This window comes from Mustela nivalis (genome assembly GCF_964662115.1).
Source record: "Mustela nivalis genome assembly, chromosome: 18".
Taxonomy (NCBI): domain Eukaryota; kingdom Metazoa; phylum Chordata; class Mammalia; order Carnivora; family Mustelidae; genus Mustela; species Mustela nivalis.
The window spans coordinates 11,603,295-11,621,463 of NC_139037.1; the positions used below are offsets into that span (position 1 = coordinate 11,603,295).

The 18,169-nt window shown below is 53.4% G+C and overlaps 1 protein-coding gene and 1 long non-coding RNA gene across 11 annotated transcripts in view; one reads left to right on the forward strand and one right to left on the reverse strand.

Annotated features, from left to right (window-relative positions):
* Positions 1-18,169, forward strand: part of LOC309853806 — a 56,416-nt gene that overhangs the window by 31,276 nt on the left and 6,971 nt on the right. For 4 of the 6 annotated variants that reach the window (XR_014305953.1, XR_014305954.1, XR_014305957.1 and 1 more), the window contains 2 exons: positions 13,104-13,367; positions 14,251-17,408. This is a non-coding gene — a long non-coding RNA (uncharacterized lncRNA). Of the gene's footprint in view, positions 1-13,103; positions 13,368-14,250; positions 17,409-18,169 lie in introns of those variants that run through there. The other 2 variants (XR_014305955.1, XR_014305956.1) reach the window with 2 other exon arrangements.
* The window catches only part of ZFP1 (ZFP1 zinc finger protein), a 40,685-nt gene continuing 37,252 nt past the window's right edge, over positions 14,737-18,169 (reverse strand). For all 5 annotated transcript variants that reach the window (XM_082712283.1, XM_082712280.1, XM_082712281.1 and 2 more), the window contains one exon: positions 14,737-17,653. In XM_082712283.1, the coding sequence (XP_082568409.1) occupies positions 16,578-17,653 (1,076 nt within the window). In that variant the 3' untranslated portion in view covers positions 14,737-16,577. The remainder of the gene's footprint in view (positions 17,654-18,169) is intronic.

Here is an 18,169-nt window from a genome sequence, read left to right on the forward strand (position 1 = left end):
GCACGGGGATTCAGGGACGCGGGCCTCACGCTGGGCTGTGTGCCTTGCTGAGCTCACCAGTGTGAACTGGAGGGTGAGCTGCTGGGAAAATCCTACAGAAGTGAGGCGTGGGATCAGGACAAAGTAATGAGGACAGTGTCCTGGAAGGTGCAGGTGTGACGACTGCCAGAAATGACACGAAGTGGAACTGGGGGGGGGTGTTCTGTAACACTTGGTGTGTGGGTGCATGGGGTGTGAAGGCCCAGCGGGCAGGAAGGGAGCAGGAGGGTGTCTTGAAGACGCTAGCCGCCTGGGGGCGGTAGTGAGTCCCAGGGAGCACTGTGGTAGAGCATCCATGCTGAGTCTCCAGAGAGCTGGAGGGGGCACCCTGGTCAGAGTCGGTCCTGTCAGGTGGTCCCAGGGGACAGGGCTAACAAGGAAGGAGCTGGCCTGCTTTGAGGAGGAGCTGTGGGTGGGGGGTGTCCCCGAGGGGAGCCCTGGGGAAGCATCAGGGGCATCGCTGGCCCCTCTGGAAGGCCCAGCAGAGGGCGGCAGGGGCCAGGGAGGGCGGTCTGTTGGCAGGCGGGTGGGGGCGGGGAGGTCTCCCCAGGACCGTGTCCCCAGCAGGATAGTGTCCATGGTCTGATCAGGGAGCAGAGAACGTACTTGTCTGTCCCCAGCTTGGCTGCGGCAGTGGAGGGGTGGGGAGTCCCGAGCCCAGGGCTGTTCAGGCACGAATCCCCTTGCGACCTGAGCTTGTGTGGGTCCCTTCGCGCGCACTGGGAAGGGTGGGCGCTGGCCGGAGGGAGGGGTCCGAGGTTTTGCTGCGAATGGCCTCAGTGGAGCGGTTAGTGTGTGGGACGAATGGTGGTGGGAACTGGGGCCGGCGCTGACTGCTTCCCTGTGCGGGCGGCCCAGGTGGGCTGGTCCTCTGTGAGGACTCGTCCCTTGGCTCTTGGTCAGACTGGACCACAAGGTCGGTCTGTGGAGTGTGGACCGCAGAAGGCCCGTCTCGCCATCTCCTCAAGGGCAGGGCCAGCAGCTACAGGTTCTACCTGTTGGCTGGGCCGGAGCGCCGTGGTCCCCAGCCAGCTGCTTGCGTGTGACGGTGCTGTCACCGTCAGTGAAGAAGACACCCGTCCACGGCAGACAGTTGGTCCCAAGGGGCGCCCTGAGGAAACAGCAGGAGAAAGAGGAAGCGGGGTGTCACTCTCACTTCTCAGCTCTCAGGCAAGGGAAAGGCCTTTGACGCCAGGGTCAGCCCCTCCTGAAGTCCCCCTTCCACCCTTCAGGCATTCGAGCCGGGCCGAGCTTCTGCAGGCGCGTGTCTCTAACCTCAGCCAGGGCGGGGACTTGTTCGGAGTGGGTGGGGCTGGGTAGGGCCTTGGATTCTCAAAGAGCCCAGTAGGATTCTAGAACCTGGTGCTCAAGGGCCATAGATTGTGCTGGCGCTGGGGGAGGGCATTTAGGCATCAACCCCGTAGGAAGCCAGGTAGACGGGTGTTTGCTGCAGACTCCGAGGACTTGTGTGGGGCTAACGGTGAGGGGTGCTGGCCTGCAAGTGTGAGGGGCGGATGTGCGCGTGGCTGCGTCTGGAGGGTTGGAGAGCGTGTCCTCTGGAGCGCGAGAAGGCCGAGCAGGTGTTCTGCCTGTTTGAGTGGGTGGTTTAAGGGCCAGTGAGGCCTGTGTGACGCTTGGGGGCTTCTCAGTCCTTAGAGAATCAGGTGATGCCCAGAGACGGCACAGATGGGCTGGGCCGTGGAGCGCATGTGGGGTAGGTGGCCTGTGCGGGGGTGCGATGCTGCCAGGACCGCCTCCCCAGAGGGACCCCTCGGCATGAAGTCCCCCCTGGAGTGCCCCAAGCAATACTTTTTACTGTGAGGTGTTTGAATCCTGGTGGAGGTTACGTGTCATTGTAGGGCTCGTGGGGGCGCCTGGGTGGCTCAGGGAGTCTGGCGTCGGACTCTTGATTTCAGCTCGGGGCAGGACCTCAGGGTCGTGAGATCGAGCCCCTTGTTGGACTCCACACTAGGTGTGGAGCCTATTTAAGAGTCTCTCTCCCTCCTTCTCTCCATCCCCCACTTGCTCTCTGTCTAAAAAATGAAAAAGCACATCCCCTCAGGAACTGCCTAAAAGCGGCCCCTTCCGGGGCAACTGGGTGGCTCAGTGGATTAAAGCCTCTGCCTTCGGCTCAGGACATGATCCCAGGGCCCTGGGATCGAGCCCTGCATCAGGCTCTCTGCTCAGCGGGGAGCCTGTCCCCCCACCCCCACCCCCGCCCCCCGCCGCCTGCCTCTCCGCCTACTTGTGATCTCTGTCTGCCAAATAAATAAATAAATCTTAAAAAAGGGGGGGGCCCTTCCAAAGTGAAACCAGATTGGGCCTGGAGTTCCTCTGTGGGAGAACATGTAGAACATTCTCGCCACGTCAGTGACTGCAAGGGACGCTCCTTGCGTCTGCCCTGTGTGCTCAGTCAGTTCATTGAGAACAGCCGTCAGAGCCTCGGGGGAACCCAGTCCGGGGTGAGGCGCCGTCATTGGTGACCGGCTTGTGTGCTGGCCACGTGGGGCCATTTCAGCGGGAGAGGGTGGGCTCCTGTCACCGCAGCCGGTGTAATTCCGTACTCCGCAGGGCTTTCTGTCCTCACCGGGCGAGGAAGAGTCGCCGGCCTCCACATGGCGAGTCCCACCAGCAAGGCCAAGAGCTTGGGCTTGTTCCCTGCGTGGGGGTGGTGTGGACGCGCCCACGCCTGGGAAGACCTAGCCAGGACCACCCCCGGGGAACCTGAGGTCCGTGTCTGAGTGGTTACATCTCAGGGGTCCGTATACCTGTGAGTTTCACTGGTGATGCCTTGTGGGTACAAGGAGTTCCCCTCAGAGAATTTAGAGGGATTTCCTCAGATGATACTGACTTGGACGCTGGGGCCTCATTGAGCCCAAACGGACTGCATATATATATATTTTTTAAAGATGTTATTTATTTATTTGACAGACAGACAGAGATCACAAGCAGACAAAGAGGCAGGCAGAGAGAAGGGCCGGGGAAGCAGGCTCCCTGCTGAGCAGAGAGCCCGATGCGGGGCTCGATCCCAGAACCCTGAGATCATGACCTGAGCCGAAGGCAGCGGCTTAACCCACTGAGCCACCCAGGCACCCCTGCATATTTTTTTTTTTAAGATTTTTATTTATTTGACACACAGAGAGATCACAAGTAGGCAGAGAGGCAGGCAGAAAGAGAGGAGGAAGCAGGCTCCCTGCTGAGCAGAGAGTCTGATGCGGGGCTCAATCCCAGGACCCTGAGATCATGATCTGAGCCGAAGGCAGAGGCTTAACCCACTGAGCCACCCAGGCGCCCCCGGACTGCGTATTTTTATTTTCTCGGTGGGTCACCGGGTGGAATAGGAACGATTCTCTCCGGGAAGTGGGACAGGCCCACTGGGGGCTGCCCGTGTCTTAGGGTAGGTGCTTAGGTGACTGCCAATCCCGGAGGTTAGTGAAGGGGGCAGAGCCGGGACGGGCTCGGGGTCACGGGGGCAGTGTGTGGCAGGACGGTGGGCAGCAGAGGGGCTGGAGCTGGGGGCATGCCAGTTTCAGGGCCTGGCGTCCGGAGAGCGGCTGTCCAGAGCAAGTGGCCAGGAACCTTGAGTTTTCGTGACTCCCAAGAAAGGTTTACCGTTCGGCTTACCTTAGTGGGCGAAATTGGACCACAGGTTTACTGGAGAGAAGCAGGCAGCCTTTTCTGTTGAAGGAAATTTTTGGCGGGGTGACCCTTCCGGGGTGGGAGGAGCAGAGGGACGTGGGTCGGGAGGATCTGCGTGTCCGGGGTGGGGGGCTTCTCCTCCGTGTCTAGGAACCGCGTCCGAGCCCTGCAGGGCCTTGGTTTTAGCGATCCCAGTCAACTTAATAACTGTGCCCTGTGATTAGGGGGAGGACCTTGCCAGAAGAATTCCTCTCCACTCTGGGCGAGGTGAGTGAGCCTCTTCAGGGTTGGAAATGAAGAAGGGGTCATCTGGGTCACTATGGTCCCGTGAAGGGTAAACCCAGTTGTGGTACTGTGACGTATAATAAATACATCCCTGGTCTTTGTCCCTGTCGCTGTGCAGACCTCCTACAACCAGGGCCGTGTCCTAAGTGGTGAGAGCCCTAGAGGCGTCTTTGGTTAGGTTAACGGGGGACTTTTGGAAGCTCTTTAAGGATGGGGCGGCAGGTTTCCAGTGGAGCCAATCATGGGATGAAAGGGTTGGCGCTTTGAGTCGCACGCCCTGACCCTTGGGGACAGGAGAGGGGCTAGAGATGGGGTTCAGTCACCGGTGGGCGATGATTTAATCGGTCGTGCCCATGTAATGGAGTCTCCACAGAAGCCCGGAAGAACTAAGTTGGGGGTCTCGGGGTTGGAGAACAGGCGAAGATTCAGGAGCGTGCGGCCCCCGGCGAGCACGGATGCTGGGGCCCGTCTGCCACGACCCTGCCCCCTGCCTTCCGTCTGGCTGTTCCGACTTATATCTTTTTACAGTAAGAAAGTAACCTAGTGAGGAAACGGGTTTCTTGAATTCTGAGCTGCTCCGGCGAATGAACTGGGCACAAGGGAGGGCTCCGGTGTATGGCGAGTCCGTCGGAGGCCCGGTGGCGGGCAACCCGACCTGGTGACCGTGTCCGGAGTGGGGGAGGGGTACCCGTGTCATCTGTGGGGCTGAGCCCTGTCACTTCGGAACGGGTGGGTTACAACCCCGGGAGCTCTCCGGGGGAGATCTGAAACCAGCTTCCGTGGCGGGGGGTGTGGGGAGGAAGAGGTGGACCCCCGCAGGTTTCGTGAGGAGGGGCTTCCATGAAGGCTCTCGTGGGCCGCTGCCCCAGGAGCAGCTCTCCACACCCGCCGTCCAGAACCTCATGTTCACAGAGAGGCGTCAGTGGGGTTCAGTCACGTGTACCGTCCAGGTGGCCTTGAACACATTAATCTCGCAAGGCTTCATCCTCGCAGGGGCTCCTGGGACAGGGACAGTGGGGAACACGCATTCCCAGGTCGGGGGAGGGGCGGGAGCCTCTGGCAGACTGGGTCTAGTTGGTGGCTCAGCCGTGGGCCTGTCTTCTCGACGATCTCCTCCAACAGGGGTCGGAGGCCCTCCTGGGGAGGTGGTGTCCCACGTGGACCGAAAGGACACGGCTGCCCCCGGCCCGACACACGAGGGAACAGCCGAGGGAACACCCGGCTGGGCGGCCTGGACAAAAGGCCCTGTGAGGTGTGTCTGTCCTGAGAAGGGGGGCCGCTCGCTCCCCTTACAAACACCGGGGGGGCACCCCGGATGAAGTAGGCAAGCCCTGTGGGATTTGCTCTGGGGTAACTGGGATCTTCAGCCACTGAATGGGCCCATTACCCAGATTCTAGCTGAGAGGAGCGGGCGCCTTTAACTCGTGTAACTTCACTGTTAGAAAACTGAAGAGCAGTTCTAGAAGCTTCTCAGATGTGCCGGGGGCAGGGTGGATAGGGAGAGGAGCCTTTTCGGGGACTCCTTGACGCAGGAGCCCATGCGCTGTGCTGGCAAAACCTCTAGGCGAAGTCTTCCTAGGGGCCGAGCTTAGATCGGGGCGCTGTGGAGGCCAGCCCCATCCCACATAAGCAGTTGATTGAACCCTCGGTGAACAGGAGGTGACTCTGGGTAATGATGTGCTAGAAACCGGAGTCCTGTGGCCACACGCTCTCTGCACCGTAGCCCCGTGTGCCTTGTGGGAGCAGTGAGGGCTCGTGGCCACCAACGTTAAGACTCCGAGGATGGAACCCAGAGTCCCACAGCCTCCGCGGCTCCGGCCATGCAGAGAACACAACAAGCTTGGCACGCCTGGCTGGCTCAGTCCACGGAGTGGAGCCGGTGACTCTTGATCTCAGGGTTGGGAGTTCAAGCCCCACGTTGGCTGTAGAGAGGACTTAAAACCTTGAAACAAAACAAACAAAAAAAGAAAGGTCAAAAGAAAACGTAACAGGCTAAAGGAGGCTAGTCCTCGGTGACTGGTCTTGCAAAAGCTTTCCTCTCTTGCTCTTGGAAAGGAGCCCACTGCTGTCTGCCTGCATGTGGGAAGGATCTCGATTTATGTTCACTGAGCTGCCCCTGGTTATGTGATGTCGACACAACAAGCTTGGCACGCCTGGCTGGCTCAGTCCACGGAGTGGAGCCGGTGACTCTTGATCTCAGGGTTGGGAGTTCAAGCCCCACGTTGGCTGTAGAGAGGACTTAAAACCTTGAAACAAAACAAACAAAAAAAGAAAGGTCAAAAGAAAACGTAACAGACTAAAGGAGGCTAGTCCTCGGTGACTGGTCTTGCAAAAGCTTTCCTCTCTTGCTCTTGGAAAGGAGCCCACTGCTGTCTGCCTGCATGTGGGAAGGATCTCGATTTATGTTCACTGAGCTGCCCCTGGTTATGTGATGTCGCCGGTGCTCAGTGATGCGGTCACAGGGATGCGAACTGATGCAGGTGTGCAGTGTACTAACCTGCTACATCGATGACGGGAAAGACTGGAAAACGCAGGTCAGGCTGGGACTCATTTGAATGTGACAATGGTGCACGTGACCCACTCGTCCTGGGTCATAAATCCAGGAAGGGGCCAAGGTCTTCTCAAGCTGTGAAATTCTCAGGGAAAACGCAGGCAGGAGCCACTCGGGATATGAAGCCGGCAACTAACAGTGCCACTGCCCGTGCCTGGGACCAACAAGAAGCTGGTGTTGGATTAGCTGATTCAGATTTTGGAGAATGCACCCTCCCTGGGGATTTGCTCACTCCCGTCTATAAACCCACAAAAAGGTTGTGTTTGAGTGGGGACCTGCGCGAAGGCAGGCCGTGTCTGAACTACAAAAGGCGAAGCCCTCCCGGTGCCTTTGGACCATGTCATCCCCACTCACAGGGGATGTGGAGGTGTCTGCCACCTGTACTCCAGATGGGGGCTTAAAGCAAAAGCCCATGAGAGCCTCTGTAGAGAGCAAGATGGAGTCACTCATGTCAAGCGGGCAAAGGGCGTTGGAGCCATGGCCAGGTTTCCCCGAAGCCAGCACGGACCAGCAGGACTACGGACTGATAGTCCGTGAGGCCGTGTGAACCCGGAAGAACTGAGAGGCCGATCACTAGCCCCAGGAGACCTGCAGGGGCCCAAGGCTGATCACACCCCGCTAGAAAGCAAGGACTTCGGCAACAAGCTGTCAGACTCTCCACACGGTGACCGTTTTGCGTCTGGCCACGTTAGGAAGGCAAGATGCCACCAGATGTCTGCCCGACTGATCCTGTACGCAGCCTCGCTGCCCGGCGTTGAGCAGAGTAAGCAGTAAGTTCAGACCCGCGGAGGCCTCCTCTCAGCTGGTCCCAGCTTCTTACCCTGGTTGTATCTTTGTGTTGTGAGTTTGTGTTTCTGGACTTTGCCTTGTGGGGCACAAAGGGAGCCAAGTTAAATGCGTGTGAAATGTCGTTGAGTTGGGAATCCTGAAACTGCTGGACAGTTGTGTTAACCTTGCGTTTGGATTGAATAAAGTCGTCTTTGTGGAAAGACACCGCTCGCATAGGTGCTTTTCTGGGACAGCCTCCCCGCAGTGACCGGGGGTTTTTGGACCAGACCAGCGGGTGCGGATGTTGCTGATGGGGTATACCAGAGAGCGACAGTTATTAGCCTGCTGCTGCGGACTGATTGGGAGGTTTCCAGGACATAAAATAACTGTGAAAGGTGAGATTCTCCTAATGTCTTGGGTGATGGCAGAGAATCACACTCGGCCCAGAAGATTCCGTAAGAACGTGGACATCATACGGGAGCACACTGGATCCACAAGCAGGAGCCTCTTTTTCTCTCGGACAGCCTTTGGGGCCATGCAAGGAGCCATCAGAACCGCGTGTCCCGTGCACCGGGCTCTAGGAACGGCTCACCTCTCACCAACAAAGCGCTGCTTGGTTTACGACGGGGGGCGCCCAGGTGAATGGATAGTACCCTGTCCGGAAGCTGCTTGCAGTTCAGGCTGGCCCAGTGGCCGTACGGAATGTCCCTTCCAAAGGGGTAAAAATGGGAGATAAATGGAGAGAAGGAAAAAATAGTAGCTGTGGGCCGAGGATTGAATACGTGGGTTATGTGACGAGGGAAATAAAATACTACAGTCACATCTTGAAAGAGGCTCCCAGCAAGAGGACGTAGGTCTCTTTCCGGACCACCCCAGAGGCATGAAAGGGTGGTGTAGCCTTGCGACCACTCCTGCTTTGGGAAGCCGAGGGCCCTGCACGGTAACCTGCGGGTGTGAGTGACCTCGCCAGCCGAGATGCTGTCACAGGATGGCGTGGCCCGGGAGCTTACCAGGACTGGACGGGATGCTAGGAAGATGCCAGTAACTTCTGACTTCTAAGACTGTTTTGCTCTAAGGGATCCACCTCTGAGAAGGGGATGGGCTGTGATGTGGTGATTTATGATAAACGTGTATTTGGCTCTTGTCCCCATTTCTGGCATAGAGCTACTGAAATCCTTGGAACTTCCTAAGTGATAAGAGGGGTAAAGATGTCTTTTGTTACGTTAATGAGCTGACTTTTGGAACTCTCCTAAGGGGGGTGGGGGGCTGGTTGCCAGTGGAGCCAACCCAGGGACTAAAGGGTTGGGACTTTGAGTCCCACCCCTTGTCCTTTAGGGAGAGGAGAGAACCTGGACACTGAGTTCAGTCACTGACCGTCAGTGATTGGATCAGTCCTGCCGTGTAAGGAAGCCTTCATAAACACGCACTGTAAGGGCCTATTTAGCCAGAGCAATTCCATCTTGGTTAAACAGTGATTTTGTTGGTTATGCAGTAAAACTTAAACTGACCCTGCCGCCCCCAGGGGAACTTACTTAAAAGCAAGTAGGGGAAACAGAGCCCAGAGTACAAGGACGAGTCAGGCCAGGTGGAGAGCTCCAGTCAGTGCAGCGTGCATACTGTCTCCCTATCTACCAAGGAGTGGGGGCCCCGCCTTTTGGGCGCCAGTTCTGACCAAGGCGATAGGCCAGTTCAAATAGCTACTGTGGGGTGAATTGTAGTTCAGTTGGCCGCCCGTGTGGGACCGAGCATGACTGCGCAGCTTTCCCTGTGTGTTGCACTCTCATTGGCCACCCGTGTGTGGCCAGGCTCAACCACGTGGCCTTTGCTCTATAAAAGATAGTCTGTGAGGCTTGGGAGGGTCGCTCTCTCCATAAGGGACGGCCCCACTGGTTGGTTTGATTCTCGATGCTTGGCGCGAAATAAAGCTTTGCTTGACTTTTGCTCTGTATCTGTCTCGCTCCTTTGATCATGGACCCAAAAGCACAAGGAGTTTAGGACTGACATTTAACCTGTGGAATCTGATGTGATCTCTAAGTGGGTAGCGTCAGAACTGAGCTGAGTCTTATGTCTTAGGGCACCCCGTGGGTGTCCGAGAATCGCTTGTGGGCGTGGGGGAACCCCTCTCCCACACACGCAGTGGGACCCGGCGTGGGGCCCTTCTACCAATGGAGCAGCAAAGGCTGCTGCCTTTGCACAGCTCGTCCATGTTTTCCATTCGCTGTGAGCCTTAGCTGTCATCGCGGGGACCGAGGGGCGGGCACAGCACGCGGCAGTACGCGTCCGAGCGAGGAGAGGCAGGGCCCTGGCACGCGTGGGTGGCTCTGCGGCCTTTGCCTGCCCTTCCCCGCCTTCCCCATCACCGCAGGTCTCTAACGCCGCTGGCTTTCCCTTTGGCAGCGGGGGTGCCTTGTGAGGTACATTACTTGGTTCTGCCCCAGTCAGGCGAGAGCCGAGGGGCGCCGGGTCTGTGGCGTCTCAGGGGAAGCAAGCCTGTGGCCTGGACGGATCTCTGAGCAGGTTATGGATATCAGCATTGTAGGGTCTCTGGAGACACTGGCCGGTAAAAGCGTTAGAGCAGCCGTGAGTCATAATGCAGAATTCAGTCCCCAAACCTGGGACAGCCCGTCAGTTGCCTTCTCTCTGTCCTTCTGCATAAAATCTTAAAGGTTTGAGTTTCAGTTAAGATAGTTTCTGATCCCAGTTTCTACTTGGTGATTTTCTCCTGTTACCCTCATCTTGTGTTGTTGCAGGAAAAATGTGTGGGTGATATTCCTGTGTACCTTCTTCCAAGGCAGCCTGTTCCCTTTCTAGGAACCCCCTGGGATTGGGGTCTGCCTCTGGTTACAGCCCCTGGACTTCTGGCACATTCATGCCGGAAGCGGGGCAGTGGGTTCGCCAAGGCACTGGGCAACACCCAGGAACCTTCCACAGAAGAGTTCCCTTTGCCAGGGGACTGATGCACCCCTCAGGGTGTTTAGGAAATGCTGGTTGCGTGCGTTTCGGGTTGATGGGGTTTTGGAATGTAGGTGAGGTCTGGAGCCGAAGGCCAAGAAGGAATTCTTGAAACCTCTCTGTGAGCAGCTGGTTTGGGAGGTGCGGCTGATGTATTTGGGAGTCGGGGGGAGGTAAGGAAAAGGGAGGGTTTCTAAAGGATTTTTGTATGTTAGAGAAGACTCTTGGGATACCCTAGGCCTTGCAATTGTCAGGTTAAGGTGGTTTTTCTTCCAGTAAGGCATTAACAGTGAGACAGGAGCTTCCTGGAGGAACACAACACTCCGCCCGCTTCGAGTGGCTGTCAGTGGGCTGCAGGTTCTGAGAACATTTAATTGTGTTTACATTTCCTTCTGGAAGCTCAGTTATTGATAGAAATGCTTTGTTCTTGTAAATTGTTAAAGCTTTTTTTTTTTTTTAAGATTTTATTTATTTATTTGACAGAGATCACAAGTAGGCAGAGAGGCAGGCAGAGAGAGGAGGAAGCAGGCTCCCTGCTAAGCAGAGAGCCCGATGCAGTGCTCAATCCCAGGACCCTGGGATCTTGACCCAAGCTCAAGGCAGAGGCCCACTGAGCCACCCAGGCACCCTAATTGCTAAGGCTTTTGTTAAACTGAGACTCCTGTCTTGCGGGATTGTAGTCTCTATAGATTAACTATTTGTTTTGTTTTTCCTTTAGGGCATCCAGGAGTGCCTGAGGAATGTCACAGATGTCCCCTGGAGGTGGGGGTTGTGGGGTGTCTGCTTCGGCCTGTCCTCAGCCTTCTGCTCCCTTATCGGGGACATTTATATTTGTCCCTTTTTTTTAAAGACCAGACTTTTTTTTTTTTTAAGATTTTTATTTATTTGTTAGAGAGAGAGAGATACAGAGAGCGAGCACAGGCAGACAGAGAGGCAGGCTAGAGGCAGAGGGAGAAGCAGGCTCCCTGCTGAGCAGAGAGCCCGATGTGGGACTCGATCCCAGGACCCTGAGATCATGACCTGAGCCGAAGGCAGGGGCTTAACCCACTGAGCCACCCAGGCGCCCTATATTTGTCCCTTTTTAAAGTGACATCCCACCAGGGACTGAACGAACCCACGATATCCCGTGGGGCCCCGGGGACTCAGAATGACACGGGGGCGGGAGCAGGTGACTCTTCAGTGAGCTAACGTGCAGAGAGCGAACGGCAGCGTGCTGCCCAGAGCACGGCCGGCGAGCGGCGCCGAGTTCCCAGCCCGGCTGCTGCTGTCCGGCGGCCGCTGGTGCTAGTATTTGTTGTTGGCGTCTGAAGTGTCTCACCTCCTCAGGTCACAGGCGGCCGTTAAGCATCCTCAGCAGCTTGACCCATCCAGTCATGTTTGTCCACCTGCCGTCACCCACCCACCCTCTGGATGGCCTGTTCCATCAACGACCAGACGCCCGCCCTTCGTCCTGTTCCCGCCCTCGGGCCGGAGCCAGTCCCCGCCCCACCCGCAGCCCGACACTTGCCGCTAACGGAGTCTGGCGCTGTTTTTCAACATTGCGGTGTCTGTTGTCCCGAGCAAAGTGATGAGGCCACAGTCCCACAGGCCTCCTGCTACCCTGAATCACATACTGCCCAGCACAAGCGTTCTTCCCCGTCTTGGTCTCTGCCACGTCACTTTGAAAGGCGGCAGCCCCTGCGCAGTCCTGGCCTCTCCGCACTTGGCGCACTGCCCTCCCGCACTGCCCTCCCGCACGCCCCGCAGCGGCTCCGCGCCTGCACGGACACCAGCCTCCGAGAATCCCCGTCCCACGTTCAGCCTCGACCCGGTGGAGGAAGCGCTCAGGTCTGGCCTGTCTCTGATCACCTGGACGGTTACTCTAAATGTTTTTTGGGGTGTGGAATTCTGGGGTTTTGAGGTAAGAACGGGTAATTCTCAGGAGTCTGGGTGGGCTGGAGGAAGAGGAATGGTTCAAACACCAGCAGACATTAGGAAGAGATCTGGGCAGGGGCGGTTCCCCGGGTGGCTCAGTCCTTGAGCATCTGCCTTTGGCTGGGGTCATGACCCGAGTCCTGGGATCCTGGAATCGCCTGCACTGGGCTCTCTGCTCCGCCGGAAGCCTGCCTCTCCCTCTCCCTCTCCCCCTGCTTGTGTTGCTTTCCTAGATTTTTTTTTTTTTTTTGAGATTTTACTCATTTATTGGACAGAGACACAGCAAGAAAGGCAAGAATTTAAGTGAACTTGAGTTTGTAAGAGGACTTCTCACTGATGGCCACCAGTCCGTAATAGAGAAAGCATTTGGTTGCTATTTGAAATTTTGTTGAAAGCCATTGAAGGGGGCCATGACCTGGCAGAACTTCGTCTCCTAGGGTTTTCCTGTTAAGTGGCGGGTTTCTGTTTCTGGGCCCCTACCCCAATGCCCCTCCCAGTTAGGATCAAGCTCACTCTTTAAAAAGCAGATGATGCTCTTCCTTACTTGAGGTTGCCTGTGGCTTCTGGTTTTTCTCACCAGGGCAGGCCCAGCCCATACCTGTGTCTCCACCCTCCTGCAGCTCGGCTCGGCCAGCAGGCTCTTGTTCCCACTGTGTCCCTGGCGGGCCACAGATGCCTGCTGCCTCGTTGGTGCTCAAAATGTCTTTTGGAGTGCATGTCCCCGCGTCCACCGTCAGTGTCCCCACCTGTGGTCCGGGCTTCTCACGGGGGGTTATGCTCCCTTCCCTTTCCGGTAACTGAAGTCCTCAGTCCCCATCTCTGGATTCTTTCACGAGTCCCACTAGCCCCGAGAGGTGTGTTTCGGTTGGTTGTATTTTGGTTAACATTCGGACAGTCCTTATAAAACGGAGAAAGGTAGATTGTCCTTAATTCAAACCTATCACATACAATCCAGCGTGTACGTCTGAGCTGGAAGAGCAGCCTCTCGGGACAGAAGAGTCAGACGGAGGATGAAGGTCACCAGCGCTGTGCTGAGATCTGGAGCACCGGAGCAGGGTCCCAGACCGTTCTCCTGACGGGCTCGGCAGGATGAGCTGCGGGAGTTTTTGCCTTCAGAATCCCCGGAGTACGGACCTAGCCAAGGCGGAAGAGGGAAGTGGAGAGCAGGTGCCAAGAGTCCATTCTCCTCAGGCCGGCTGGATTTGATGGGACAATCCAGGTAAGGATCTCAGTCAAGAAACATTCTAGCCAAACGAGGCCCAGGTTCCTGACGTCCAGACCAGCTGACTGGTTGGGAGAGGGGCTCTGTGTCATCGTGCAGCCACAGAGAACGAAGACAGAGTGGGGGGCGGGGGGGCCTGGAATGAAACCTCTAGCTGCGTTCCACAAAGTCACCTGCCCCAACCCTGAGGACCCACGGCATCTCACATGGCCATGGTTTTGCAAGCTGTGCCTCAGCCTCTCACCCTGCAGTTTCCTCCGACCTACAACCCCCCACCATCCCTCGACTTCAGAGTAGAGAGATGCCAATCAAATTTATCCATGCCAGCTTTATGCAACATGATCCCCAACTTTAAATTTATAAAGCATTAAACAATGGGGAGAAGTGTAAGTATCTAAGCATTTTAGTTATGAAAAGGTTATCTGTGGAAATAGAAGAGTCTTCCTTTGGCTCAGGTCATGATTCCAGGGCCCTGGGATCAAGTCTCACATTGGGTTCCCTGCTTGGTGAGTCTGCTTCTCCCTTTCCCTCTGCTTGCTGCTCCCCCTGCTGTGCTGTCAAATTAAAAAAACAAAACAACAACAACAAAAAAAACTTAAAAAAAAATCAAATGGAATAAAGACAGGTAATGGGGTCAAGTGCAGTGGGCATGGGTGTTGGGAGTCAGATAGGCAGAGGTCAGAATCTGGAGACCCCTGTGGGCTGGGTTTTGCTGTGCAAAGTGCACTGCCTCTTGGCCTACTGTCCCCAGCATCCTGCAAGACTGAAATGCGGCTCTATGCCCAGGCTGTAAGAACCTGTTTCAGGAGAAGTTTCATCTAAAACCACTTTGATTTCTGAGGATTACAAGGGAATTTTTTTCTCTAATCTGGATTTCTAGGACCTTGGGAGCAAAGAGCCCACGAGAGGACAGTCACCCCAGCGGTTACCTTTGCATTTGTAAAGGTAGGTATGTTTTCTCAAAGCATTTGCAACTTGCTGATTTGTGATAATGACCTTGGCTTCCCTGAAAATTTTTCATGGGTTTTTCCTTTTCGGTTTTTTTTTTTTTTTTGTATTAAATATTTCCTTGTGTGAACAATGAATGTCAAATTATGTGTTATCATGGTGAACATAGGCTCAAGCATACCCTACAGCTATGAAAGCTAGAGCTGTTTATAAAGTACGAGAACCTGCCTCATGTTGTGTTAACTAATGTTAATTATGAATAATGATTTAACTGTGTTACAAGTGAGTTACGGTGTTTTAGTATAAATGAGTTAATTCAGGGACCAAGGAATGCATGAAACATTTTCCACTAGACTCCATGATATTTAGAACTTATTATCCAGGATCATAAAATCATACAAATACACACAGACACACATATACTTAGATCTTTATTTTAAAAATGTGGTGTACACACACAAATGCTCTCTCCCCTTTTCCTCTCCCCCCCCCCTTCTCTTCATCTGATCTGGAGGCATTTGCTTCTACACATTCTTTTCCATGGATACCATCCAGCCATGGTACATTTTTACTGCAGCTTATTCAATCATTCTCTTTCTGATGGTCACTCACATTGTTTCCTTTTTTTGTCCTTATCAAAAAATACAATATACATTGATAAACATATAATCTTAAGAACTGGCACTTTGTTGTCTTAGGGATAGAGTCCCAGGAGTGAGACTCCGGGACTGAAGTGTAGGTGTATTCTTAATGTTAAGAGTCACACTTGACATATCTCTAGCAGTGGCGTATGAAATGAATCTTCTCCCCTGCTTCCTTGTTGGTAGTAGACGAGATGACAATTTAGAAAGACAAGAGATTTCCTGGACTATAGCTGTTCTGGTAAATCTGTTCAGAAAGTCTCTCACACTCCTACAGATTCGCACACATCAGTGACATTCAGGAACAAGGAAGACACAAGGCCAGTTATAGTTGCCAGTGACAAATCTGGTGTGTGATTTATGACAGATCAGGAGAGAAACTTGGGAATTTGAAATCAATACTAAGATGGTGTGCCTCTGAATTATGCGAAAAGCTTTTTAGGTTAATTGTTAAACATATGGAGAGATCACCGAAAAGTCTAACTTCTAAGGTGTTTGTGAACCTTTAAAGGCAAGGCTTAACTTCTACTCAACTTCCGAAGGGAGATACTTTCGGTAGGTGACCATGAAACTCAGGGAGCAGAAATGCCTCCTTTAAACAGAATGTGGCAAGAATGCATTTCTAAAGTGTGTTGTGCACATGGACATTTTAAAAAGCAGTAAGACACTTACTGACAGTTTCTTACATTTTTTTCTCTAAGTCTCTAAAATGTAACATCTGCGAACCACATACACATCCTACTTTTTTGTAAGACAATTTGTAAAATATTAGGAGAAGTAGGGAAATGCACAAAGAAAAGTACACGTAGTTTCTGGGTTATACACGACGTTGAACGACATGCATCTGGAGTAAACACCTGCACGGCAGCTGCACACCAGCGATGGCGCCACATGGGCTGGGGCACGGGGTGCCGGCCCGCCGAGCTCCTGCACTCTCCCAATCCGCTCTTGATGGTCGCTCACTGACCTACTGACGGGAAGAATGCTTTCCAGCAACCCCAGAAGCAAGTTAAAACTTCAACGTTGTCTTCGGTTTATGGAAGAGGCAGCAGGACAAGGATAGCAGACCGACGCTCTGGGGCAGCGAGGAGGAGAGAACAGCGGCCATACGCCACAGACGGTCACCTGTTTCACGTGGAATGCGTACGGGCTTGGAAAGGTACTGAAAAACACACGATGTTTAGCATGGAAAATCTTACTTGTGCCCCTACTGTCAGAGGACAAGAATCTCAAACTCCCAGTGACTGTGTCAGATTTACAGGTGTAGACCCAAGATAGGATCACACATAACCACTAAATTCCTAAGGTACTGATCCTTTACGCTGCTGCCCAGAATATTTCATTCTTGAGTAATTCAAGACTTAACAAAACTCACTGTAATACAAGTGAGCATGTCTGTTTACACTTGCTGTAAGCTGCTAGATATTCTTTAGCTGGGCATCACAGCTAACTTCTGGTGTAACACTGTACGGAGGGGACCCTGTTTTTACACATTTTTCGACGTGCCGGACCGTAGCTCACTGTGAATTTCCATGTTCCTTCAGTACCTTCGTGCGGTTTCTCCCGCGCGGGAAGGGCTGTGGTGGGAGGGCTTGCCACGGGCCCGGGGGCCGCAGTGTCAGGCCTTTTCCGCCAGGTGAACTCTTTGATGGACGCTGAGGCGGGATTTCCTGCTGAAGGCCTTCCCACATTCCGAACACTCGTACGGTTTCTCTCCTGTATGGATCCGCAAATGTAATCGAAGGGTTGACCTCTGGCTGAAGGTTTTGCCACATTCGGTACATTCATAGGGTTTCTCCCCCGTATGAGTTCTCATGTGGATGATGAGTTGAGAGTTCTGGATAAAGGACTTCCCACACTCACTGCACTCATAGCGCTTCTCCCCGGTGTGAATTTTCTGATGTATAATGAGGTTGGATTTCTTGAAGAAGGTTTTTGCACATTCATTACACTCATAGGGTCGTTCTCCCGTGTGAATTCTCTGGTGTGTAGTAAGTTCAAATTTCTGGGCAAATGTCTTGCCACAATCGCTGCATTCGTAGGGCTTCTTCTCCATATGTGCTCTCTGGTGGACGATGAGGTTTGACTGGTGGGTGAAGGCTTTTCCACATTCAATACATTCAAAGGGTTTCTCCCCTGTGTGAATCCTTTGATGTTTAATGAGGTTTGCCTTATGGGAGAAGGTTTTCTTACATACGTTACATTCATAAGGTTTTTCTCCAGTGTGTATTCTCTTGTGACTAATAAGGAGTGACTTAAAGGAGAAAGCCTTGTCACAGTAATTACAAATAAAAGGTTGTACCAAATTTCTTATTTTCTGATGTTTAAAAATGCCTTCTTTAAAGACTTTTCCACTTTTGTTATATTCGGAGTACTCTAATCCATTATGGGTTTTCTCTTGCTTCAGACAGAGGAGTGCTTTCCCAAATCCATTGCACTCATCAGGTCTCTTTCTTATGTAGCTTCGATTATTATTAATTAAGTCTGAATTGGTTTTCAAAGTTTTTTCATATAAGTCGTATTTATAGGGTACTTGCCTTAAAGAAACAAAATCTGTGCTCAGATTAAATGTTTTTCCGAAGAGATTACCTCTTTCCTCCATTGGGGTTTGGTTCTTAAAAATGATAAACGGCCTCGCCTGCTCATCGGGGCCGCTGCGGTCCCGCTCCATCTGGTCGTCGGCCTTCCACACCTCTAGGAAAGAGCACGTGAGGACAACGTTAGAGAACGGAAGTGTGAGGCTGCCTCTTGAGTGTGGGATCCAGTCTTCCAGTATTAGAATCTCCAATGCAAATTCTACCTAGTTCTTAAGCTTTGAAATACAAAAGCCCTTGGCAAAAAAAAAAAAAAAAAAAAAAGTAGAAACTGGCAATGGATGTAAGTAGCCTTGACAGTAAAAAACAAAGAGCACCGACTAGGGCACAAACGATGTGGGAAGGCTGGCAAGTCTGGGGGGTGGGGGCGGACAAAGGAGATCAAGAATTGTCCTTAAGGACACCGAACAGTTAGCACAGATGAAGATGTTAAGGAAAAAAGGCCAAACTGATCTGAGTTTAGCTCCGCTTAGGCTCTGAATGATTGTGGGCTGCTCATCTCTGCCACTTAACTTCCTAGAGCCAACACTTCTCGCAGGTCTGCAGAGCGGACAGTGCTGCAAAGATTCACATCTCTTTACTTTTGCAAGTGGATGACAAGATCCAGAACTCCTAT